This window comes from Dromaius novaehollandiae, chromosome 28, assembly GCF_036370855.1.
Source record: "Dromaius novaehollandiae isolate bDroNov1 chromosome 28, bDroNov1.hap1, whole genome shotgun sequence".
Lineage (NCBI taxonomy): Eukaryota > Metazoa > Chordata > Aves > Casuariiformes > Dromaiidae > Dromaius > Dromaius novaehollandiae.
Genome location: NC_088125.1, coordinates 5,317,382 through 5,341,894, shown reverse-complemented (window position 1 = coordinate 5,341,894; position 24,513 = coordinate 5,317,382). Strand labels below are relative to the sequence as shown.

At 64.8% G+C, this 24,513-nt stretch overlaps 4 protein-coding genes across 7 annotated transcripts; 2 read left to right on the top strand and 2 right to left on the bottom strand.

Moving 5' to 3' along the window:
• Positions 1–609: 609 nt before the first annotated feature.
• LOC135323526 (retinol dehydrogenase 7-like) lies at positions 610–2,433 on the bottom strand. The gene is made up of 4 exons (XM_026119258.2): positions 2,014–2,433; positions 1,393–1,651; positions 1,157–1,320; positions 610–996 (listed from the first exon to the last, which is right to left on the bottom strand). Exons 1-4 carry the CDS (start codon positions 2,324–2,326, stop codon positions 779–781), a joined length of 954 nt encoding a protein of 317 aa, XP_025975043.1. The 5' UTR covers positions 2,327–2,433; the 3' UTR covers positions 610–778.
• A 1,878-nt stretch (positions 2,434–4,311) lies between these two features.
• Positions 4,312–5,806, bottom strand: HSD17B6 (hydroxysteroid 17-beta dehydrogenase 6). The gene is made up of 4 exons (XM_026119261.2): positions 5,380–5,806; positions 5,036–5,294; positions 4,778–4,941; positions 4,312–4,695 (listed from the first exon to the last, which is right to left on the bottom strand). Exons 1-4 carry the CDS (start codon positions 5,690–5,692, stop codon positions 4,475–4,477), a joined length of 957 nt encoding a protein of 318 aa, XP_025975046.1. The 5' UTR covers positions 5,693–5,806; the 3' UTR covers positions 4,312–4,474.
• Positions 5,807–6,477: 671 nt separating this feature from the next.
• On the top strand, positions 6,478–9,552 carry PRIM1 (DNA primase subunit 1). 2 transcript variants are annotated; one of them, XM_064498720.1, is made up of 13 exons: positions 6,478–6,644; positions 7,035–7,192; positions 7,283–7,389; positions 7,475–7,548; positions 7,976–8,112; positions 8,193–8,251; positions 8,323–8,433; positions 8,505–8,595; positions 8,679–8,823; positions 8,893–8,962; positions 9,036–9,112; positions 9,217–9,315; positions 9,397–9,552. In XM_064498720.1, the coding sequence occupies exons 1-13, from the start codon at positions 6,542–6,544 to the stop codon at positions 9,414–9,416; spliced, it is 1,251 nt and encodes a 416-aa protein (XP_064354790.1). In that variant the 5' UTR covers positions 6,478–6,541; the 3' UTR covers positions 9,417–9,552. The 2 variants fall into 2 exon arrangements, with proteins under 2 accessions (XP_064354790.1, XP_064354789.1); XM_064498719.1 differs by having other exon boundaries at positions 6,481–6,644; positions 7,322–7,389.
• Positions 9,553–9,842: 290 nt separating this feature from the next.
• On the top strand, positions 9,843–23,446 carry NACA (nascent polypeptide associated complex subunit alpha). Of its 3 annotated transcripts, XM_064498715.1 has the most exons (10): positions 9,843–10,011; positions 10,515–10,586; positions 14,037–14,093; positions 14,847–18,311; positions 20,322–20,407; positions 20,800–20,877; positions 21,410–21,556; positions 21,888–22,016; positions 22,786–22,908; positions 23,317–23,446. In XM_064498715.1, the coding sequence occupies exons 1-10, from the start codon at positions 9,858–9,860 to the stop codon at positions 23,329–23,331; spliced, it is 4,326 nt and encodes a 1,441-aa protein (XP_064354785.1). In that variant the 5' UTR covers positions 9,843–9,857; the 3' UTR covers positions 23,332–23,446. The 3 variants fall into 3 exon arrangements, with proteins under 3 accessions (XP_064354785.1, XP_064354786.1, XP_025975050.2); XM_064498716.1 differs by lacking the exon at positions 14,847–18,311; XM_026119265.2 differs by lacking the exons at positions 14,037–14,093; positions 14,847–18,311.
• The last annotated feature ends 1,067 nt before the right edge of the window (positions 23,447–24,513 follow it).

The following is a 24,513-nucleotide window of genomic DNA, read 5'->3' as shown; positions in this document are numbered from 1 at the left end:
TCACTGACGTTCAGCTGCTGTGGCCGATGGCGTGAGCCCACACGCAGGGAAGAGTCCAAAGAGCCGCAGGAACACGGACATGCGCCCGCCTGCGTGTGCAGGAGGGAAGTACATGCAAACCCATTTCACAACACCCTGTTCTTTGCCATTCTCCCCTCCTAGTACTTTTGGCAAATGCAGTCGGTGGCTCTGCTGCTTGCTGGCGCAGCTCCTCGTGCTGCGGGCTGGCCTGGAGGTTTTTTTGGGAGACGCCTCTCGAGTCCAAATGATCCCAGTCCCGCCTGCCCCTTGCACTGGCACCTGCGGTTCCGGGGCTGCAGCCCCTCCGGAGCTGCGTCACCCCGAAGCCGGCGCCAGCGTCGCTCGGGGGCTGGGGGCAGCTCTCCCCGTCCTCTGCTCTCTCTGGTGCAGAGAAGCAGCTTGGGTGCTCCCACGCCAATGCCAACAGCCCTCCCAGCGTGGCCGCTCGGCTTATTCTGCCCTGTGACTTTTTATCTATCACCCCGTCTCGTGGGTCGTCCCTTTCCCCCCGTTTCCCGGCTAGCCGTGCACACGGTTTTCGTTCCTTTGCAAAGCACAGCGCGTCTTGGAGGCGAGGGAGCGACAGAGGCCACCTGAGACCCGCTTGGAAGCAGCGTTGCTTTTATTGAGGCGACCGCCAGCGCCGGAACCGCCTGCGCAGCGAGCTGCGGCGCGGGGCCGGCAGGCAGCGGCCCGTCCCCGCCAGGCTTGCAGTGTCCGCAAGCGCCGCGTCGGCGTCCCCGCTCCGGGCGGCTCCCTAGGCGCTGCCAGACGGCTTGAGGGCGCTGGAGTGGAGCAAGCGGTCAGTCCAGGAGCTGGGCAGGTAGGACAGCGGGATGTAGTAGAGCTGGGAGTCCAGGCCACAGGAGTAGCGAGTGCGCGGGTGCTCAGCCGTCAGCGCGTGCTCCATGGCGGAGGTGACCAGGGAGAGGTTGGAGTTGGCCGTGGAAAGGAGGCGCAGAAAATCGCTGTTGTCTGCGGGGGGATGTGAAAAGTGAGTGGCCCGGCCAGGCACCACCCCGACCGGTCGAGGTTGCCCTGCCTGAAATGAGGCGGGATGGCCCTTTCTTTTCCACTCTTTGCATCAAAGACGCGAGCGCTGCGGGGCTCTGCCGCCCCTCCGCGCCATACTCACAGGTGGAGAAGTAGTGGTGCCCGTAGGCCTGCCGGACCTCGTCGGAGCAGAGGCTCCAGGCGCGTGCGACGCTGTCCCGCGCTGCCTCCGAGTCCACGATGGGCGTGCGGAAGCAGCCGGGCTCGATGATGGACACCCGCACCCCGAAGTCACGGAGTTCCCGCCTGGGGTGAGGGGCTAGCTCAGCGCGGGGCTGGGGACGGCGCGGGAAGGGGCCGCGCAGGATGGGCACTTACCGGAGGCTGTCGGAGAAGGCCTCCACGCCGTACTTGGAGGGGCAGTAGCCGCCGCCGAAGAAGGTGAGCCGCCCGGCCGCGCTGGCCACGTTGACCACCCGGCCCCGGGCGCGCCGCACCAGGGGCAGCAGGCTCAGCGTCACCTCCACCAGCCCCACCAGGTTGACGTTCAGCACCCGCACAAAGTCCTCCTTGCGCAGCCACTCGTTGGGGGCCGTGGGGATGGCGATGCCCGCATTGTTCACCAGCCCCCAGAGCCCTGTGGAGGGGGGTCACCATCGTGCAGCCTCGGGGTGCCAAGCAGCGCGGGGCTGCTCCGTGCCCGCAGGAGAGCTGCTTGCTGCACCAGGGAAGGCAGCTGCACCCACGCAGGACCTTCCCAGAGGAGCAAAGGTGGTGTGCCTGCGGTGGCATCGGGCAGGGCTGCAGGTTGCCTGCCCAACCTGCTGCTGCAGGGGTGAACGCGCTGCCCGAGCCAGCAGCAAATGCATTATTGGAGCCAGGGGCGAATGTGGCACCGAAGCCAGGGATGAGCCCAGCAGCCCCAGAACCCCGCGCCTGCAAGAAGGGGTCCGGGATGCAGGAGTGCCCAGACAGAAGCGTCGGGCGCCGGGGCCGTACCTCTGTCGCCGACGCGTCCCTCGACCCAGGCGGCGGCGGCGGCGATGCTCTCGCTGGAGGTGACGTCCAGGAGGAGGGTCTGCAGCCGGGACGAGGCGGCCGCCCGCAGCTGCGCGGCCCCCGGCTCCGTCAGGCACGCCGCCAGCACCCGCAGCCCCCGGGCGTCCAGCTGCCGCGCCAGCAGGTTCCCGAAGCCCGAGTCGCAGCCCGTGATCAGCACGTACTTCTCGGCCAGGTCGGGCACCCGCTGCCGCTCCCGGTGCCACCGGCGCAGCAGGTACAGCCCCACCAGCACCGCCAGGTACAGCCACATCCCTGCGGGCAGCGCGGGGCCGGGGCCGGGCGAGGGGAGCTCTGCACGCCGGAGGCGGCGGGACGAGTGCGAGCGTGGTCACCCGTGTGGCTGGATGTGGTGTCGGGGCTGCCCCTGACCTTGGGCCTCCCCAGCTCAGCCCTGGTCAATGATTAGCTCTTGCAGCGGGGCCGCGGCGCAGGGAGCTACGCGGAAGCAGCCGTGCTGCTGCGGGCGCGGGAACGGCGGGCACGGGAGCCCCAGCCCCGAGCGGGCTCCAGCCTTGCCCGCAGCGGCGGCTGCCCGAGGAGGCCGTTTCGGGGAGCGTCCTGCAGGGCTTAACCCCAGAAGGGGAGCGCTGCGTTTCCTAACGCTGCGTTTCCTAACGCTGTTTCTTTCTGCTTGCGTCACTGACATTCAGCTGCTGTGGCCGGCACAGGCCCATCCCGGGGGGCTGGGGGTGCGCGGGAGGCGATGGGGCTGGCGGGACACCCGGCCCCCGCCCTGCGCTGCCAGCTGCTGTGTCCCAGCCATCCCCAGGGACGGGGCACCCCGTGGGGGCACGCACCTTCCCCGCTCCCCGGCTCGCGCCTCGCTGTCGCCCCGGTGCCCCGGGCGGCCGCACGCCCGGTATCCCGGCCCCCGGTGCCGGCCCCACCCGTCGGCACTGCCGGGCCGCGTTGCGCCCCCCCGCCTGGCCCCTCCGTGGCCTCCCCTGCGCGGCCCAGCCCCGTGAGCCTGGCAGCGCTTTGGGGGGCTTTGGGGGCCGCCGCGCGTCTGACGGTGGGGCGAAAGCGGTGAGGTTGCTGTGATGCCAGCGGCTGCTCCCGCCAGCAGCACTCTTCCCTGGGCAGGTTTTTCCCAGGAAGCGACATGTCTCCGCCAGTGGTTTCCGCATGCACCGCCGGCACTGGGCGCTGCAGGAGCGCGTCTTGCCCGGGCAGAACTCGGGCGGGTGCAAACTTGCCCTGGCGGCATCTGACCGCTGCGTGCCCTGGGCACGGTACAGGGAGGGTGCAGCAGCACCTGGGCCCGTGCCGTCATCCCCGGCCGCTGGCAGGGCAGTGCGGGCGCTGGGTGAGCCCGACGGCGCCCCGAGCTCCTTGGAGCCGCAGGACAGCTCGTGCGGTTCCCACGCCCGGGTCCACCACAGTGCTGGGGACTCGCACACTCCGTGCACCCCGGTGCCAGGGTTTCCACTCTCGGTTCACCCCAGCGCCAGGACATCCCGTGCCTGGGTCCGCCCCAGTGCCGGGGCTCCCGCGCCCGGGTCGGCTCCAGCGCCGTGCTGCTGCAGCGCTGAGCCCAGCGCCCGGTTACGCCACTTGTGGGCAGGGGAGACCTACCAGCAGACAAGGTTTCTAATTGCTTGGGCTCCCCTCGCCCAGCCCGCGTGCTCGCAGCCTGCGGGAGCTGGATCAGTGGGACCCCGACGCGGGAGAGGAGCCGGCGCTGCCGGGACGGACTGAGAAACCCGGCTGAGCTGGTGCCTCCTGGCTCCGGAGAAGCAGCTTCCCGCAGCGGAGGGCCGAGAGCTCCGCAGGTGCACGGGCTCCGAGAGCGTCACCTTCTTCGCCGTCTCCGGTGAAGCTGCCCACGGGCCGGCTGTGCCAACCCCACCCTGCTCCTCTCCCCTTGCAAGAGCAGCCGCCGGCAGAGCCGTCTCCGGCCAGCGCACCGGGGGCAGGCGCGACGCTGGGCCAACGTCCCAGCCTGGGCCGGGGGGCAGCACAGGGAGCCGGAGCCGCGCAGGTGCCCAGCCCATCCCAAGGCCAGTCCTGTGGGATGGGGCTGGCGCGGCCGTGCCGGAGCAGGGCCTGGGGGGTGCCAGCACCGAGCGGCTTTTCACCCATTGCCCGGGAGAGCAGCGCTTGGCTCCGCCGTTCACCCTTGACCGCCCAGATAAGCTGCGTTTGCTGGGCACGCAAGGCAAGCACCGCCATGCCCTGCTGCCTGCAGAGACGCCCAGCTCCAGGAACGGGAAGGAAAGAGCAGTTGCTCCCGGGTGCCCAAAGGCCGCGGCCCGGCACGCACTGGCCGCTGGAGCATGGCCATACACGGTTTATTATTAATGCACAGCCTCCCCCCCGTGCCGCAGCCCCGGCGGGGTGCCAGCCCCAGGCACGAGCCGCGGGGCGCCCCGGGGCGGCAGCCGGTCCCGGCGCGGGCTCAGGGCGCCTGGGCCGGCCGGGGCAGACCTGGGTCCAGGAGCCGGTCGGCCAGGGCGGTGGGCAGGTAGGACAGCGGGATGTAGTGGAGCCGGGCGTCCCAGCCGGCGGCGTAGCGCGTGCGGGGATGCGCCGCTGTCAGCGCGTGCTCCATGCAGCCGGTGACCAGCGAGAGGTCGGTGTTGCAGCGCGTCCGCAGCGACTCCTCAAAGAGCCCGCGCACTGGGAATGGAGGAGGAGGAGGGTGAGCGCCGCAGGCACCCGGCCACCCCGGCCGCCCGCCCTCCCCGCCGCCGGCTCTCACAGCTCTCGAAGTAGTGCTGCCCGTAGCTCTCCCGCACGCCGGCTGGTGCCCGCTCCCAGGCCCGCTCCAGTGCCTCCAGGTTGCGGGCGATGTCCGTCATGCCGGTGCGGAAATACCCCGGCTCCACGATGGCCACGTGCACCCCGAAGGGACGGAGCTCCCGCCTGCAACAGAGCCGCCGTCACGGGCCGGGCGCCGTGGGGTCCCTCCCGCCAGACGCGGGACGGGGCAGCGGGGGCCGCGCGGGCCGGCGCTTACCGGACGCTGTCGGAGAAGGCCTCCACGCCGTACTTGGAGGGGCAGTAGCCGCCGCCGTAGAAGGCGATGCGGCCCAGGATGCTGGCCACGTTGACCACCCGGCCCCGGGCGCGCCGCACCAGGGGCAGCAGGCTCAGCGTCACCTCCACCAGCCCCACCAGGTTGACGTTCAGCACCCGCACAAAGTCCTCCTTGCGCAGCCACTCGTTGGGGGCCGTGGGGTGCACGACGCCCGCGTTGTTCACCAGCCCCCAGAGCCCTGCAAGGGGGACGGGGTGAGCGGGGACGGCGGAGGGGACCCCGGGACGCCCCGCTCCGGTCCCCGGCTGCACCCGGGGCCGTACCTCTGTCGCCGACGCGTCCCTCGACCCAGGCGGCGGCGGCGGCGATGCTCTCGCTGGAGGTGACGTCCAGGAGGAGGGTCTGCAGCCGGGACGAGGCGGCCGCCCGCAGCTGCGCGGCCCCCGGCTCCGTCAGGCACGCCGCCAGCACCCGCAGCCCCCGGGCGTCCAGCTGCCGCGCCAGCAGGTTCCCGAAGCCCGAGTCGCAGCCCGTGATCAGCACGTACTTCTCGGCCAGGTCGGGCACCCGCTGCCGCTCCCGGTGCCACCGGCGCAGCAGGTACAGCCCCACCAGCACCGCCAGGTACAGCCACATCCCTGCGGGCAGCGCGGGGCCGGGGCCGGGCGAGGGGAGCTCTGCACGCCGGAGGCGGCGGGACGAGTGCGAGCGTGGTCACCCGTGCGGCTGGATGTGGTGTCGGGGCTGCCCCTGACCTTGGGCCTCCCCAGCTCAGCCCTGGTCAATGATTAGCAATAATTAGTGCGGCCACGGCGCAGGGAGCTATGGGGAGGCAGCCGTGCTGCTGCAGGTGCGGGAACGGCGGACGCGGGAGCCCCAGCCCCGAGCGGGCTCGAATTTTTGGGAGACGCCTCTCAAGTCCAGATGATCCCAGTCCCGCCTGCCCCTTGCGCTGGCACCTGCGGTTCCGGGGCTGCAGCCCCTCCGGAGCTGCGTCACCCCGAAGCCGGCGCGAGCGTCGCTCGGGGGCTGGGGGCAGCTCTCCCCGTCCTCTGCTCTCTCTGGTGCAGAGAAGCAGCTTGGGTGCTCCCAGGCCAACGCCAACAGCCCTACCGGCGCGGCCGCCCGGCTCGCTCTGCCCTGTGACTTTTTATCTATCACCCCGTCTCGTGGGTCGTCCCTGTTCCACATGTCCCCCTGTGCCCCCCCCGCCGTGCCCCCCAGGCCCACGCACACCTGCGAGGCGTGTGCACCCCGGCCCCCTGCGCCCCCCAATCCCGCGTGCACCCCGGCCCCCTGCGCCCCCCAATCCCGCGTGCACCCCCCAATCCCGCGTGCACCCCCGCAGTGCTGTGCCCCCCCCAGTCCCCTGCGCCCCCCCGCAGCACCGGGCCGGGGCGGCCCCGGACTACAGCTCCCGGCGGCCCCGGGGACACGTGGTGCCGCCGCCGCTCCCGCGCTCCCGCCGCCGCCGCCGCCATCGCCATGGCGCCCTTCGAGCCGGCGGCGCTGCCCGAGCTGCTCCCGGTCTTCTACCGGCGCCTCTTCCCGCACGGCGCCTACGGCCGCTGGCTCGGCTACGGCGGCGGTGAGCGCGGCGACCTCAGCGGCGCGGGGCGGCGCGGGGGGGGCGGCGGTGCCGGGGGGGCTGGTCTGGGGCGCAAGGAGCGGGGGGGTGCAATGGGGGTGCAACGAGGGGGTGCATGCGGTGAGCGGGGGGGGCCTGGGGGTGCTGGTCGGGGGTGCAAGGAGTGGGGGGGACGGGGGGGGCTGGGATGGGATGCAATGGAGGGGTCCCCCTGGGGGGGGCAGGTGACGAAGGGGGGGCCCGAAGGGGTGGCGGCAGGGGCAGGAGGGTGCTGGGGGCCCGTGTGATGAGCGGGGGGTTCTCAGCAGCACGGCGCCGGGGGTGCCGGGGGGGCGGGTCGCCGGGGAGGGGGCTACGCCGCCCCAGCCCACGCCGGCCGTGCCCCCGCAGCGGCCAAGAACTACTTCCAGCTGCGGGAGTTCTCCTTCACGCTGCGGGACGACGTCTACCTGCGCTTCCAGTCCTTCGGCAGCCCCCAGGAGCTGGAGCGGGAGCTGCAGAAAATCAACCCCTACAAGATCGACATCGGGGCCGTCTACTCGCACCGCGTGAGTGGGCGCGGGGGGGGCACCGCTCGCGGCCCCGTCCCGTCCCATCCCGTCCCGCGGGCGCGGGGCTGAGCCGGCGCCTCCCCGCAGCCCAACCAGCACAACACGGTGCACCTGGGCACCTTCCAGCCGCTGGAGAAGGAGCTGGTCTTCGACATCGACATGACGGACTACGACGACGTCCGCACGTGCTGCAGGTTCCCGGGGCGGCCGCGCGCGGGGCGGGCGGGGGGCACCCGCGGGGCCGCGGCACGCTCCCCACCGCCGCCGCGCTGCCTCCAGCTCCGCCGAGATCTGCCCCAAGTGCTGGACCCTGATGACCATCGCCGTCCGCGTCCTTGACCGGGCGCTCGTGGGTGAGGCCCTCGCACCCCCGCGCCGCCCCGCACGCTTTCCCGCGGGCTTTCGGGATGTGCCCGGCTGCGGTTCGCGTTGCAACGGCGTCTCGCCCCGCACGCGGAGCGGGTGCAGTGGGCAGAGGGGTGCAACGAGGGGACCCTGGGGGTGCAGCAGGCAGAGGGTTGCAACGAGGGGACCCTGGGGGCGGAAGGGTGCAATGAGGGGATCCTGGGGGTGCAGTGGGTGGAGGGGTGCGACGAGGGGGCCCTGGGGGTGCAATGAGGGGGTGCAATGAGGGGATCCTGGGGGTGCAGTGGGTGGAGGGGTGCGACGAGGGGGCCCTGGGGGTGCGCCGGGGGTGCTTTTCCAGGGCTGCACCGGCACGAGGCGCCAGGACGGCCGCTTGCCGCGGCGCCTGCCGGAGCCCGTCCCTTCCTCCCGCAGAGGACCTGGGCGTGAAGCACCGGCTCTGGGTGTACTCGGGCCGCCGGGGCGTCCACTGCTGGGTGTGCGACGACGCGGTGCGCAAGTGGTCGCCGGCGCTGCGCGGGGCCGCCGTGGAGTACCTGTCGCTGGTGAAGGTGGGGGGGCCGGCAGCGGGGCCGGGGGGCGGCGCGGGGCAGCCCCCCCGGGCCCGGCCTCACTGCCGCCGTGCCCCCAGGGCGGCGCGGAGACGGTGAAGAAGGTGACGCTCTCGGAGCCCGTGCACCCCTTCGTCAGGTGGGTGGGCGGCCGCGGGGCCGTGACGGGGGGCCGCGGGGGGCCGGCGCTGAGCCGCCGTCTGCCCGCAGGCGCTCCGTGAGCGTGGTGGAGCGCTACTTCGCCGCCTACGCCCTGGAGGGCCAGGACATCCTGGGCAGCCGCGAGAGCTGGGAGAAGGTGCTGGCCCTCGTGCCGGAGGATATCCTTGCCGGGGCCGTTGGGGGCGGGGGGGTCCAGCCGCGCCTGGGAAACGGCCTTAACTGCCGGCACAGCACCGCGAGCCGCTGCGGGGCGAGTTCCCCAAGAAGAGGGACTCGGCGCAGCGCTGGGAGCTGCTGCGGGCCCGGATGGAGCGGACGCGGGTGAGTGCCGGGGGCAGCCCGGGCGCTGTGCCGCGGTGGCGGTGGCGGTGGCGGTGACGGGCGGCTCCTCCGTTCGGTCGCAGCGCGCCGCGGGCGCCGGGAAGAGCCCGCCGTGCCACGCCGACTGGGAGATCATGCTGCAGTACTGCTTCCCCCGGCTGGACATCAACGTCAGCAGAGGCGTGGGGCACCTGCTGAAGAGCCCCTTCAGCGTCCACCCCAAAACAGGTGGGTCCCGGCCGCCCCGTGGGCCGCCCCCCTCCCCGTGCCCCCCAACCGCCCCCCCTTTTCCCGCAGGCCGCATCTCGGTGCCGCTGGATTTGCAGAGGCTGGAGCAGTTTGATCCCTTCGCCGTCCCCACCATCAGGTAGGTGCGCGCCGAGGGGGGGCCGCGGCAGCGGGGGGCGGCCGCAGCCTTCCGCCACCCCTCTCTCCCGCAGCTCCCTGTGCCAGGAGCTGGACGCGGCCGGCGAGCTGGAGGATGGCGGCGAGGCCGAGCCCAAGCGGCGGCCGCGGGGTGAGCGAGGCTGGGCCAGGCCGGGGTCCGGGGGGGTCCCTGTCGCCCCGGGGGCCGTGGGGGGGCCCCGCCGCCCCGGCCCTGCTCAGACCCGTCTCCCGCAGACTACAAGCGGACCAGCCTGGCGCCCTACGTGCGGCTCTTCGAGCAGTTCGTGGAGGGCATGGAGCAGGCCCGGCGCGGAGAGGCGCTGCGGCGCAGCGGTGAGCGCCCGGCCCGGCCCGCCGCCCCGGCGAGGGGAGCCGCCCTTCCTGGGGTGAAACCCCCCTTTCTCCTCTTTCCAGACCTGCAGGGAGACTTCTGAGCCGGTGGCCGGGCCCCGCGTCCCGAGGTGGAGCCGTCTCCGGGCCGGCGGCCGCACTGGATCCCCCGGCAGGCCCTTCCCGCCCCCCTTTTTGTACTTTTTTTGCACAAAAACCATTAAAGGGCTCTGCTGCCTCCGCGGCCGACAGCGTGGGTCAGGGCTGGGCAGGGTGGGGGGTGCCGGGGGGCCGGGGTCGTCCCTGCACGGGGCTGTGTGTGGGGCCGCCAGCCCCATGGCCGTGGGGTGTCCCCGTGGGGCACAGGGAGAGCTGGGGGACGCAGTGCTGCGCAGGGGGGCCCAGCCCCACACCCCGAGCGTTGCTGTCCGTGGGGGGCCCAGCCCCATGACTAAGGGGGTCCCAGCCTCACTCCCAGGGGGGTCCCAGCCCCATATCTGTGGGGTCCCAGCCCCGCTCCCTTGTCCCCGCACGGCGGGGGCGGGATGGAGGCCGGAACCGCCGAGCGAGGCGGGCGGGGCCGGGCCGGGCCGCGCCGGCCGCTGCCCCTTGCCCCGGAAGCGCTCGCCGTCCCGGAAGTCGCGCTGTCCAGCAGCTCGTTCTCTTTCCGCCGCCATCTTGGGCCCCGCTCCCCGCACAGTGAGTCCCGCCGCCGCCATCCGCCGCCATCCGCCGCCGCGCGGGCCTGGCGCCGCCGCGGGGGCCGTCCGCCGAGCGCGGGGGCGCGGGCGGGAGGGCGGGCGGCGGCGGCGGCGCGCGCGGTCCGGCGCCGCCGATGGGGGCCTGGGGCCGGGGCAGGGCCGGGGGCGGCGGGGCCGCGGTCGCGGGGAGGGGAGGGGGCGGCGGCGGAGCCGGGCCGCGACCGGGGGAAGCCCCGTTCGCAGGCCGGGAGTGGCCTGTGTTCGCGGGGGGCTGAGCTCCCTCTCGGCCGGGGTCGGGCTGGGGCGGGCCGGGCGGCGCGGTTCAGCCGGGACCGGGAGGAGCTCGGTCTCTTCGGGGCCCCCGGTTCGCGGGCGGTGCGGGGAAGGGCAGCTCCTTCGGGGCTCGGTGGAAGTTGCGGCCCGGCCCGGCCCGGCCTCCCTGGTCCGGTCCGGCGCTAACAGCGGCTCTGGGCGCCGTGCTTTTGTTTCTTTTCCTCGCAGAAATGCCTGGTGAAGCTACAGAAACCATCCCCGCCACAGAGCAGGAGCTGCCGCAGCCTCAGGCCGAGACAGGTGAGCCTGGCGGCTTGGCCGCCCGCTGCTGAAGGGGCCCGGAGCTCATCCGGGTGGAATGAGGGGGTAACGAGCCTGTCCTCGCCGGCGGGATCCTTCGGAAAGTTTATTAACATCCAGGGAGGAAACTTGGACGCTGGTGGATAAGCAGGTTTCTGCTGCCCGGACGATGAGTTTACGTGGTCTCTGAGTGGAAGCGAGGGTGGCGGCAGCCTGGTCGCGGGCTGGGGCTGCTGCGCAGCTCCAGGGCGAGCACGCGTAGCCCAGCACCAGCTCACTGCCGGCCTGGTGCCGTCCCGATGGCTGCGGCTCCTGGGTGAGATCTGTCCGTGAGTCTCGGCCGCTCTGAGTGACGTGCTGCCTGTTTGCTTCTCAGCTTTGGTGCCGTTCTGCTCTGTCTTGGTATCTTTTCCTCTGTTATATCCAGAAGAAATCTGTATGTGGTTTTGTCCAGGTGTTTCAGCTTCCCAGGCAAAAAGGCATTGCGCAATGTTTACAGGAACCTGTTGTCACCTAAATCGTGCTTTTTGTAGCCTGCTCTCATCTCCCAAAGTATTGGGAAAAGTTTTACATCCTCTACTTTTCCTTACACACGTTCCCCATTACGGTACAACCAGTTTAGAATCCCACTCCACAGTCAGTATTCCTGTAACAGATTTGAGTCTTAAAGCAGCTGGAGAAAAGGTAATAGTTTTTATCAAGAGGACAGTATAGCTATGGAATTACTAGGATTATTAAGGATGTGTAGAAGCAGAAATCCCTTTAAACTCTGAAGTGGGTCAGATTCCTAGGTTCCCTTTGGTAGGGTTTGGCTAAATTCCAGCACAGAAGGCATGGGACGCTTCACGGCTCCAGTCAGAAGGTTACAGTGGGCTACGGCACTCACCAGGCATCGCACGCTTGGCCTTGACACACAGCTGATGAATGCGCTGTTAAGAACGCACCACGCTGTCCTTGGGGAGGGGAGGGTTGGAGCCGTGAGTCAGTGCAGCTTAAAGAACACCCGGGCAACCTGCTTGTGTTTCGCAGCGTGCGTTGTTGTGCGTGTGCCGCTGTGGCCGGGGGAGGAGGAGCGTGGGGATGTGGGTTTCTGAACTGTTCTCACCGCCGTTGTATATTGTGCTTCTTAACTCTTTTGAAGGTTTCCTGGATGCTGTGATCCAGTGAACAAATAGTCTGCCCTTGCTTGCTGCGTCTCTGCCTCGAGGCTCAGGGACGCACTGCATGAATATGTGACTGGGCCTTGTCACCGGGCCTGAGGCATGGGGGAGCCGCACGGTGCACGACGGGTAAACGAGGGATCTGTCCAGAGCGCGTGAGTTGGATTCGGGGACTGCAGGGAAAGTTGAGGCTTCTTGAATGATCAGATGCTGCTGTCAGAGAGGTTTTATTGAGAGGAAGTGCCTGGTAGCTTCTGGTGCGGATTTGAACGACAGCTGTTGGTATAACAACTGTACTGTTGGATACCAGGGGCAGCTGTTGCTCTTTAAGATCTGCCCAGGCATAGCTGGGATTCCTGAGGTTGGGTCCCTTCCCGGTGCTCTTGTATCCCTTGCTTTTTCCCAGGGCACAGTTTTTCTCTAGGTCTGTCTAGGACGATAACTTGCACCTTTTCTCCTCTCAATTCTCAGCTTGTCTTGGGTCTCCGACAGCTTTGTGGCGTGCCTAAAGGTCGGTAGATCTTGACCGTGGGTAGCGTGTACTTAACAGCAACGGTATTAAAGTACTTGCTGCCCCAGCCCCGGGGAAGCAAGTGGGGCTCTCGGGGAGTGACGCTGGCAGCCGAAGAGGCCAGGGGAGCTGAGGCGGCAGGGAGGGCTCGCGGGCCGGGGCTGTAAAGTCTGGGGCTGCTCGGGAGCCGTCAGGTAGGTCTCCATTAACAGGGTGGAGATGGAAGGGGAGTGTGCGTGCCTGAAGAGTTGCTGTATTTATCTCATCTCTGCTGAGCAGGCTGTGCTGAGATCCGGCAGGGCACAAAAGGAGCTGGCGCTTGGAGAGTGCTGATGCAGGGTAACAGTCTTGCTGTGGGTGGGAGAGTCTTCAGATGGCTTCCTTTGACATTTAGCTTATTTCTTGGAGGTTAGTTGGTCCATGGAAAGTGTTTAATGCTCCGCACAGTAGTTTGCAGTCCAGGGCTTCAGCCGTTCACGTGTATGCAGCCTAGCCTTAAGAGGCTTTGCAGCCTCGTTAATTTAAGTGTCCCTTAAGAAATGATAGCTGCTTTTTGAGAGCACTGCATCTCACCTTGGTCTGTGGAGGTGGTCACCAGAGTGGTGGAGCTGTCTCTGGAGAACAAGTGGTGATTTGGAAACATCTTGTCTGAGGGACGTCCTCAAATGGTGATCTCTGTGGTGAGGTGTTGGTGCAAATGGAGAAGGAACAGGGAGCTCTGGCAGGGATGGGAAGGAATTTCAGAAGAGAACATTTTTGTCTTTCTGGCATGTTTTGTGAAAGGCTTTGGACCAGCTCAACTTTTGGCAGGTTGCAGTGCTTCTTTTTGAAGTGCCAGCTGATGTCCTTTCTGGAGCAGGAAGTGTCCTGGTGTGTGCTGGGCCTCACTGGCCTTCGGCACAAGGCACCGATTTCCAGCACTTGTTAACTAGCTGCCCAGCTCTAGTCTAGCGTCTCTCCTCGCACCATCCTATATTTTGGAATAGGCTGGGGAAAAGGAGGCCTTAAGAACATGTTTTGAGCTGCTGTCCCTGGAGAAGAGGAAGTGATCTCATCTATGGAGGGAGGTGTTCTCTTTAACACATGTATTAATGCTCTAGGTGAGGACTTGGGTCTCTGACTAGCCATAATCCTAATTTGGGAAAGACCAAGAAAGAACAGTGAGCAGACAGACAGTTTGCCCTGCCTTGGGTAGGCAGGTGACCTGTGTAAGGGGGATTTTGTGCCAGTTCATTTGTGTCCTTCCTGTTGGATGCAGCTAAAACAAATGAGAGCCAGTGCCCTGAATTGAAGTAGGGAGGAAATTTATTGCTTTATTGCTTCCTCTTTGAACTGGATCCTGATTTGAGCTCATCAGGTGTTGGCGTGGTTGCTCCTTGGCAGCAGGCCCGGCTCCGTTCCCCAGGACCCTTTCTGCCCCTGCCATCTTGCTCTCTTGACGGACGTGCTGGGACGTGCTGCCTCCGGGGTTTGGGGTTGATGTAGAGCTTGGGGCTGAAGTTACCGGAAGGGCGGACGTGTGGTTCTGCCGGTTCTGCTCTCCTGGCCTGCAGTGTTGCTTGTTACGCTGGTCAGACCAGCGCTGTCATCCTTGGTTCTCACGGTGCCTCTTCCCCGAGCGAGTTCCCTTTGCTGTCCTGCTGCTGAGTTTAGTCTGTGATATTACGAAAGCCAGGGCTTTCAAGGCACTGGCTTGAGCCACGAGTGAGCCAAGGAAACTAGATGGTGGGCGATCTCAGTTGGCAGGACTTGTCTTAATGATCTGTTCTCACTTGTCAGCTCCAGCTGTCCTTCCTCCCGCAGCCCCTGGCACCGCAGCTCCTGTCGAAGCACCAGGTATTGCGAGTCCCTCAGTAACACCCCGTGTGCCTCATTAACAATGGTTTGATGTTCTGGATGGTTGCAGTTACATTAACCCTAACACTTTGCAAGGGGGAGCGTGGATCACTGTGGGAGCCAGGACGCTGGGGTCCTGCCCCTGCTCTGCTGCTGGCTCGGCGTGGGTGAGTCACGCCGTTCCTCCGTGCCTCGGTTTCCCCATCAGCGAAGGAGCATCTGCCTCACAGGAGGGTCTGCCTGTGTGACATACCAGGGATGAGGGGAAAGGGGCTTCCCGCTGTCAGAGCATGTCTGGGAGAGCACTCCTGGAACACTGATTTCCAGCATGCTGCTGTGGATAGAGCTGTCTGCATTCCAGATCTTTCCCTGAGCCAAGGATTATTTCCCTGGATTTATGTGCTGGAGAGCGTGTTGGGGCAGAGTGCTTCACCTGTGTGATGGGAAGACAGTGACTCTTAGTCCTTGAGAGCCCTCAGGGCCCGTGTGCATGGGAGGGCTTGACCAGGAGAGCGTGGGTGTCTGTGCACATGAAATGCTTCTCTCTTGTCACTGTCCTGGAGTTGGAGGCGTGGGGAGTGTTTGCGGAGCGCCCCAGCGTGCCATGTGCAGTGGCCTGTGAGCTCCGGCTCAGGATGGGGCCAGAGGATCAGCCGCGTTCGGTGCGGGTGACCTTTGCGATAACTCTCACCTTTCTCCTGTCCTGCCCTCGGTTTCTTTTTCTCATCAGTTCACTTTGTTTCTCTCCTTTAGCTGCTCTTCATCCTGCTCATTCCCCAGCTCTGACTCCGTCTCCGTCCCCTGCAGCTGCCGCGGGTGCTGCCGGCCTGGCTCCCTCAGCTGGGCAGCCCGCCCCTGCCGTGGCCGTGCCTGCCCCCGCCTGCCCTCCAGCCCCTGCACCAGCCCTTCCTGCCCCCCTTTCCCCACCTGTGGTCCCCGCTGCAGTGGTGCCTGTGTTTTCTGTTCCCCCACAGCTCCCTGCCCCAGCTCCAGGGGTCCCAGTTGCTTCTTTCCCTCCTCCAGCCTTGGCTCCACAGTCCCCGACTGCTCTTGCAGCCCCAGGGTCTCCAGGGCCTGCTGCTGCCCCAGTTACCTCAGCAGCCCCGGGGCTCCCAGCCCCAGGGTCTCCTGCTGCGGCTGCTGGTCCTGTCCCGGTGACACCAGCTCCCCTCACCATCCCCCCTGTGACTGCTGTTTCCCCCACAAGCCCTGCTTCTCCCCCAGCAGCTCTTACTTCTGTGAAAGCTGCTCCATTTGCTGCCCCTCTGAGCCCTGCTGGGGCTGCTGCCCAGGCCCCTCTCCCTGCTCCTTCCCCAGTGTCTCCCAGCAGCCCAGGGGCCACCCCAGCTGCTCTCCCAGTAACCCCTTCCTGTCCCTTCATGGCACCGTCTGCAACGACATCTCCCCTGGGAGCAGGTCCCATTTTCCTGCCAGCTTCAGCTGCTCTTCCCGAGGCCGTTGCTTGTCCTCAGACCCCAGGCTCTCCCCCCGTTGCTGCCCCTGTCTGTCCTTTCATGGCAGCAGCCGCAGTCGCTCCAGTTTGTGCCCCCGCAGCGCCAGCCTCTCCTGGGAGCCCTGCCTCTCTGCCTTTGGCTTTTGCTTTGGCCACGGCCTCTTCTCCCCGAGCCCCAACCCCTGACTCTCCCCTGCCCCCTCTCATTCCTCCCGAGGGCCCAGCTCTGGCGGGTGCCATCTCTCCGCCTGCTTTCCTGGCTTCCCCCGTGGCGCTGGTCCCTTCATCACCCCCAGCCCCTTTGATACCAGCTGGGATGTCACCTGGGAGCCCTGCTGCCACCCCGCAGGGCCCAGCGCCTGGCGCTCCGGTCGTTCCTTCCGTGGCCCAGACTGGTCCTGCAGGCGCTGCCTCTGCCCTGGCAGCCTCTGCTGCTGCTGGTTCTCCTCCTGCAGCACCGGCTTTGGCAGGTCCTGCTTCTCCACCGGCTCCTGTCACCCCCCTGGCAGCCAAGGCCTCCCCTGCAGGCCCTGCCTCTGCCCCGGCAGCCCCAGCTGCTGCCCCTGTTGCTGATGCAGCACCAGCCGTGGGAGCCCCAGTCCCTCCCTCTGTGGCCAGGGCACCTCCTGGGAGCCCAGACCCTCTGGCAGTGCCTGCTGCCGTGGCAGCTCCGATCGCTCCTGCACTGCCCAGAACCTCTGCAGCAGCTGCTGCATCTGCCCCAGGGAAACCAGCTCCAGGGAGTTCTGTCCTGCCAGCAGCTCCTGCGGCTGCCGCCCCGTCTGTTCCCTCAGGCCCTGCCACCTCCTTGCCCATCTCACCAGTAACGGCAGCTGCAGCCGCCCCTCCAGCGGCCAAATCACCTCCCGCGAGCCCTGTGGCTGCCCTATCTGCTCCACCAGCTCCCGCTGCCCCTCCAGTGGCCAAATCACCTCCCGCGAGCCCTGTGGCTGCCCCGTGTGCTCCTTCCACCCCACCTTCTCCAGGGCTGGCAGCTCCTGCTGCCCTTCCAGTGGCCAAATTGCCTCCCGCGAGCTCTGTGGCTGCCCCGTCTGCTCCACCAGCTCCTGCTGCCCCTCCAGCGGCCAAATCACCTCCCATGAGCCCTGTCACTGCCCCATCTCCTTCCACCCCAGCTTCCCCAGGGCTGGCAGCTCCTGCTGCCCCTCCAGCAGCCAAATCTCCTCCCGTGAGCCCTGTCACTGCCCCGTCTGCTCCACCAGCTCCTGCTGCCCTTCCAGTGGCCAAATTGCCTCCTGTGAGCCCTGTGGCTGCCCGATCTGCTCCACCAGCTCCTGCTGCCTCTCCAGCAGCCAGATCTCCTCCCATGAGCCCTGTCACTGCCCCATCTGCTCCACCAGCTCCTGCTGCCCCTCCAGCGGCCAAATCACCTCCCATGAGCCCTGTCACTGCCCCGTGTGCTCCTTCCACCCCAGCTTCCCCAGGGCTGGCAGCTCCTGCTGCCCCTCCAGCAGCCAAATCGCCTCCTGCGAGCCCTGTCACTGCCCCGTCTGCTCCACCAGCTCCTGCTGCCCCTCCAGCGGCCAAATCACATCCCATGAGCCCTGTCACTGCCCCATCTGCTCCTTCCACCCCACCTTCTCCAGGGCTGGCAGCTCCTGCTGCCCCTCCAGCGGCCAAATCGCCTCCCGTGAGCCCTGTGGCTGCCCCGTCTGCTCCTTCCACCCCACCTTCTCCAGGGCTGGCAGCTCCTGCTGCCCTTCCAGTGGCCAAATTGCCTTCCGCGAGCCCTGTCACTGCCCCGTCTGCTCCACCAGCTCCTGCTGCCCCTCCAGCAGCCAGATCACCTCCTGTGAGCCCTGTCACTGCCCTGTCTGCTCCTTCCACCCCACCTTCTCCAGGGCTGGCAGCTCCTGCTGCCCCTCCAGCGGCCAAATCTCCTCCCGTGAGCCCTGTCACTGCCCCATCTGCTCCACCAGCTCCTGCTGCCCCTCCAGCGGCCAAATCGCCTCCCGTGAGCCCTGTCACTGCCCCGTGTGCTCCTTCCACCCCAGCTTCCCCAGGGCTGGCAGCTCCTGCTGCCCCTCCAGCAGCCAAATCGCCTCCTGCGAGCCCTGTCACTGCCCCGTCTGCTCCACCAGCTCCTGCTGCCCTTCCAGCAGCCAAATCACCTCCCATGAGCCCTGTCCCTGCCCCATCTGCTCCACCAGCTCCTGCTGCCCCTCCAGCGGCCAAATCGCCTCCCGTGAGCCCTGTCACTGCCCCAGCAGCCCCTGCCCCAGCTCCAGCCCCTCCTGGTGCTGGCGTGAGCCCTGTGCCTGGCACCCTAGCTCCAGATGCTGCTGCCCCACCTGCGCCCGTCTCTCCCGCTTGCCCGGTCCTGGGGGTTCCTGATGCCCTCCCTAAGCCATCGGCTGGGGCCGCTGCCCCTGCAGCCTCCCCTGCTGTCAGTCCTGCGCCCCAGAAACCAGCTGCCAAGCTTCCCGCCCCTGCCCCGGGGGGTAACCTCACCCCGCCTGCCTCCTCTGCGCCTGCCGCTTTCCCCACTAAAAAGCAACCCCCTTCTGCTAAGCTCTCCAAGCCGGCCCCACGCGCCCCCCCATCTAAACCGCCACCGAAAGCCCCAGCCCCTGTCTGTGCTGCTGTCGACGACGACGACCTGCCACCTCTGATCCCCCCAGAGGTGCCCACCGTCGAGCCGCCTTTGCAGCCCATCCTGGTGGACCTCTCGCCCAGAGCGGCCGTGGTCCCTGCTGAGGCCCCGGCTCCTCCAGCTCAGCAGCCCGTGCTGAAGAATGACAAGGGTATTTGCCTCCTCGGTGTGCTGTGTGCATGGAGTGTCACTGGCTGCCCACTGGATACTAACCCGTAGACGGGGACTCGCCGCCCCTTCGTCGCTTGGTGTGTCAGTCGAGATGAGCGGTCTTTAGGAGGGCCGCGCGGTGCAGGCAGGCCTGAACCATGCCAGACCGAGCCGAGCCTGCCCGAGCGGCTGCCGAGTTTGGAGGTGGGGCAGTGGGGAGGGGTCGCCCGCCGGGCCTGCCGTTGCGGGACCGGGCAGGTCAGGGCTCTCTGCGTGGTCCGGTGCCAGCAGGTGCGACTTGGCGTCACTAACGGCGTGTTCTCGGGCACAGAGCACGGTGTGGCTTGTGGCATGGGTGTTGCAACCGTTGTCTGAAGTGGCTTTATGCTGAAACTCTGATCAGCGCCGCCACGTGCGTGTACTCCCTCGTGTGTCTGGCATCCACCGTGGTTTACCTGTTCCCTTCCCCTCCTCCCGCGCGGCTGTGTTGGGGGCATCCCTGCGTGAAGATGTCCGGCGCTCTCAGGCGCACTGTGGTCACCTGGAGCTGCTGGCACGCGCAGCGGCTCTGCCGAGGCCCCGTGTCTGCCGGCTCCCCGGGAGTCAGCCAGCAGCAGGGGAGGTGTGGGCAGTGCCGGGGTCGAAACGGGTCCCTGCGCTCTGGGAAACACGTTTGCCTGCGTGAGCTGTTGGGATCCCCCCAGCTCGCACTAACAGCCTGCAGAGAGAGCTTTGCTGAGGGCTCTGGGTCCGCTCAGCGTGTCCTTGGCACGAAGGCCTGTGCTGAGAGGAGGAAATGGAACTGCGTCCAGGTAATAGCCGCCCGAGAGAAGGCGTCGTGTTCCCCCGCTGGCCTGCTCTGAGAGCTGGAGAGAGCCCCGACTGTGCTACCTTCACTCCTGTGTGGTCAGACACCGGCTTTCGGGGAGGGGGCCGTGTTTCACAAGCTAACCACGGCCTCTGCCGCAGAGAGGTGTGAGAGCTGGCTGCCCTCTGAGCTGTCCTGGGCTTGTGGCAGCTTTCAGACCCTGGCGCAGATGCCAACTGGAGCATCCAAAGATGCTGTTTCCTGATAGGGGTTTTCAAGGTAGTTACAAACCATCCCCTTTAATAAAGTCACTGATAGGCTTGGCTCTGCACAGCAGCCCCGGGAACTCGAGGTGAATTGGATCTCATTTCCATGCTGCACGTCTGAGCTCCTGCAATCCCCAGTTTCGCTGCTGTCTAAACAGGTTTGAGCAGAATTAAGGGAGTGTCATTCTTAGGCCTCCACAGGAATCTGTCAGCGCAGGGCTTGTGCTGACTCACTGCCCAAAGGGGCGCTGCCACGCTGCTCGTCCTCGTTACTCGAACTGGGGCTGCGATGCTGGCCAGCACGTTACCTTCAGTGAAGGGAGCGGCTCGGGCTGCCTTTTGGGGACTCCACTGGCGTTCCTGAGCAAGCCTCTGGGCACCTGCAGTGCTCCGACCGCCCTGAAGGAGCCCGGCCTGGCGCAGGTCGGCTGCTGGTGCGGGCGGGCACAAGGCCTCACCCCCACTGTCCTGACCACCAGCTTCTCCTTGCTGCTGCAGGGGAGCTTCCGTCATGGCGAGAGCGCCTGGAAAAGGCGATGCTCTTGTGCCACTGGCTGGCTCCTTTGGGGTTGCAGGGAGAGCTTCTGTCAGGTATTGCTTAAGCGTACTGACTCAAAATTCCTTTCAGGTAGAATTCTAATATTTTTAAATAGAGGGAACACTAACAATTAAGTGTCTGCAATTTGACAAGCTGGTGGTTGCATGGAATTTATTCTCTAGGGCTTTCCAGTATGTTTCACAAAGTTTTTTGGTCTTCGAGAGCGTTCATATGTTCCTGTAAAGCCCTGCTTGAGTTAACTGTGTCAGCACCAAAACCCCCCACAGCAAAGGTTACGCCAAAGCAGTTTGGTTCTTTGATCTTGCTGTGTCCTGAGGACTTACCTGTCTCTCTTCGCAAGGTCCTAAGCTGGAAAGAGTGACGTGTTTGTTTCGATAGGGTCCGGAACAGAATCTGACAGCGATGAATCTGTACCAGAACTCGAAGAACAAGACTCCACACAGGCCACGACACAGCAGGCGCAGGTAGGGCAGTGGGCACAGGCCAGCCACGCAGGGCAGCGCGTCAGGACAGCCGTGCTCACCTCCCGCTCCTCGGGAGTGCACCTCCCCGAGCTCAGCAGTGGGTTTGGTGGACAGGGCATGCGCAGGGATATGCCCTTCTGGGAAATTCCTCCTCAGAATCACCTGAGGGTCCCTCAGGCAGCCCCCATCTCAGGTAGCTCACGTTGGGGAATGGTGGTTGGAAAGCCCTCACAGAAAGGCCATGCCTCTGTTTTTCTTTGCCTCCCTGTTGGTCAGAGAACAGGTCCCCTTGGGCTCCCAGCGCCCAGCAGTGGCAGAAGTAGGACCCCTCAGATGCTGTGCATCGCCACCTCAGAACCGTCTAAGGTTCCTCTTGTTTTCTGTCCTTGCAGCTTGCAGCAGCAGCTGAAATAGATGAAGAACCCGTTAGCAAAGCAAAACAGAGTCGGAGTGAAAAGAAAGCACGAAAGGTAAGATGGGATGTTAAAGGGACCAAATCCATATATATCCTGCCCGTGGATGAGCTGAGCTTTACTTCAGTGTGGCACAGTATCTCTGAGTGCTTGGGGGTTCATCTGATGAACCCTGCTCAGGATTGCTCCTCCTTGCGTCCTGCCCTTGTACTATAGCAGCGGGGCTTTCAGGAGCTGAGAAAGGTTGGTGTGACTTTCTGCCTTGGTCAGGCCCCCAGGCAAGGCGATGCCCCCCTTTCACGGGAAAAACCCTTGTGCCTGGAGTGGCTCGAGGTCATGCTACGGATCTGTGTCAGTGCTGGGAATAGAAAGTTCCCTCCCAGGCACTCAGCGCAGTGTCAGTCTAAAAGCCTTTGAATGCTTGTCTGCAGCAGTAAAATGCACATTTTCATTCACATGAGTGCATCAATTGTTGGACCCTGGTCTCCACAGAGCAGATGAACATACATACACATCTTGTCCTGGGCTGGGCTGTCTCACTGACTTTCTTTCTCTCACTCTTTTTTCTCTCTCTCTCTTTTTTTTTTAGGCAATGTCTAAACTGGGCCTTCGCCAGGTCACAGGAGTAACCAGAGTCACCATTCGGAAATCTAAGAACATCCTTTTTGTCATCACAAAGCCAGACGTATACAAGAGCCCGGCGTCAGACACCTACATCGTCTTTGGCGAAGCAAAGGTGCACTGACTCTGCGTCGTGTCTGGCAGCCATGTTAATCTGTATTCACGGCAGCGGGGTGGCAGCTCTGAGGTGGCAGGGTTCATCCGTGCCACCTGCGAACCGCAGCTGCAGCTGGCTGGATCCCTGCTGCTGCGCCTGCCCCCAGAGAGGTGTGGGCAGGCCCCGGTCCTCGCTGACGGCCGGTTTCACAGCTTGGTTGTGCAGCAGAGCTATTTAATGTGCTGGCACTGCAGCGGAGCGAGGAGCGCAGCTGTGACTGCCTGAGCCTGCGTGCTGACATCCCGCTCTGCGTAGGGCTGGCCTCACTTGTGCTTCTTCTCTCCCCCAGATTGAGGACCTGTCCCAGCAGGCCCAGCTGGCAGCTGCCGAAAAGTTCAAAGTGCAAGGAGAAGCTGTCTCAAACATCCAGGAAAACACACAGACCCCCACCGTGCAGGAGGAGAGCGAGGAGGAAGAGGTATGCCTTCCCCAGACTGCACGCAGCGGGGCAGGGCGCTTTGTTCAGAAACTGAACCAAAATGCGAAACGCAGCCACTGAGCTGAAGGACCTCATTGTGTTAACGCGCATTCATGCTAAGCGGAGCGTGCTGCTCCGCGGGTTTCTCCTCCCCGCACCGCCCGCCTGGCAGCCCTGGCCGGGGCAGGGCTTCCCAGGCTGTATCCTGGCTGTGGTCAGTTGTCTGCTTGACCCGTCCACCGCTTCGGCCATGGGCTGAGCAGAGATGCCCTGGGCTGGAGGTGCCCCAAAGAGCTCTGAAGAGCAGGAGCTGGATTTGCCCTCACCAGGGCAGTTCCCTACCAGGCTGTTGTGCTCTGCCCTTGCTGCATGGATCATAATTTTGCTCCCCAAAGACCCTTCCTCCCCTGCCTGTTGCATTTGCTTTTACAGGATTGCTGCATCAGCTCCTCTTTCTGCCTGAGCCCCCTTTCCTGCCACTCTGTGCCACATCTAGAGCTTTGTGTTGTGACACCTAGTTCTCTTTCCTTCCTCCGAATGTTTGGCTTGATGACAAAAGGGAAGCGCAGGGTCCTTCCCCTGGAGGACCTGGTCCCAGTTGCTGTCAGGAGACTCTCTGCAGGGCTAGATAGTGCCCAGTCTCGCATCCCAGCTTCTGCCTTTGGCTTGACTTGGAGCTGCCCGAATCCAGACAATCCCATTTTTCTTCGCTGGGCACGGAGCAGGCCGTGCGTTCAGCTGGAGACAATCCTGGTCTCTGTCTCCTTAGGTTGACGAAACCGGCGTTGAGGTGAAAGATATTGAGCTGGTCATGTCCCAGGCGAACGTGTCCCGAGCAAAGGCAGTCCGCGCCCTGAAGAACAACAGTAACGATATTGTAAATGCTATAATGGTGAGTGCCTGCCTGCAGTGGCGTTTCCAGCCGGTCGAGTGAGCCTTGAGCCTGGGGAAGAGACATAATGGTTTGAAATGAAACTTCCCTGTGGGGGAGATTTGCGGTGCTTGTTTCTCTGCTGGTGGAGGAAGTAGGGAATGAATTTGGGGATCATGTGATGCAAAGTGGAGAGAGTTTGTTTCCTTCCATCTGCACCCCAAGTATCTATTGGGGGTATCAGGTGCCTCCATGCCCTGCACAGTGGCTTCCATCTGGAAGGCCAGGAAGTGAAACAACCTGTCGCAGGCCCTGCTGGGCAGAGAAGCCGCAGGGGCTCGTCTTCCCTAACGAGTGCTGCACGTGTCTGGAGCTGGACTTCCGTGCCAGTGGGCCGGGCTGGCTCCTAACTGCTCTTTCTCTTTGCAGGAATTGACGATGTAGCCATCAGGAGGGAGGAGCCTTTTTTGGTGTTTCAGAGAAGAGTAAAATGCAACTAAATTTAAAATTTGTACTATTTCTATCAACTAATAAAAGTTGTGGCTTATTGTTGGTGAAACATTTTTTGCTCTTTTTTGGCTTTGCTGCCCTCCCCTCCCTGGTAGCTGAGGTCCCAGGGTGGAGCCTTCATCCTGGGAAGATCTCAAAGCCCGATACTCTCTGTTCTGTCACACCATAGAGGAAGAACACCTGCTCGTTCCCTCATTTCCTTCCTATCTCCAAAGGTCGGCTGGCTGGGATTCCCAGGGAGGCCAGCCTAGGCCTCAACGAGTGCCTGGGACGCTGATCTTAGCGCAGACCGTCTCCCTCCAAAGCTAACAGGAGGTCTCTAATCTACAGGGTGTCACGTCACCCAGAAGTGTTCCGGACAGCGCTCTCCTGTGAGAGCCCAGCTGTGACGCTCCCCGTAGCGAGTCTCAGCCCAGGAAACCACAATGGTTTTAGAGAACAAGAAATTCTTTTTAGAATAGTGAACACAGGGTTTTTATTTGATTCACTGCAGCCATGGGGCAGGGATGGATTAGGTGATCTTGTCATGCCTTCCGGCCTGATTTGAGAGAAGGCCAAGATTCATCCAGGTTCTTGAACCCAGAGCTTTGCAATGGCTAGGGGTGCCCAGAAGTCATCGGAGTCGACTGCTTTGGCACTGACAGCTTCCGTTTCTTCCCTCTGCTGCCCTGAACCTGCCTTCCTTGGCAGCAGCTCCTTACCGTCCGCCCTGCTGCGTCACCCACCCCAGCAGAGGTGATTGCCTGCCCACGCTGTTCGTGTTCACAGCACGTTGCCTGGTGGCCTCAGCCAGGCCGGGCTGTGGTGTGCCGAGTGTCAACAAGCAGTAAGTCCCACCATTTTTGAAGTGCTGCTTTGCTGGAATTTGAGTGGCAGCAGGGCGGAGCGGTAGGAGGGGCTGAGCTTTGACTGCTTTTCTCCTGCTTCCCAGGCCTGCGGGGAAGGCTGTGCTTACCCAGAAAGTTGTTTGCATGCAGAGGGAGTCTTTCAGCACTCCACAGGGGTGGGAAGTGAGCTGACATTTACCCGCCTAAAGTCCCAAGTCTCACGAAATGCAGAGGCTGAAGCTGTGAAAATAGGCATCTTTCTGCCACTTAGCAGCATTTCTTTCTCCCT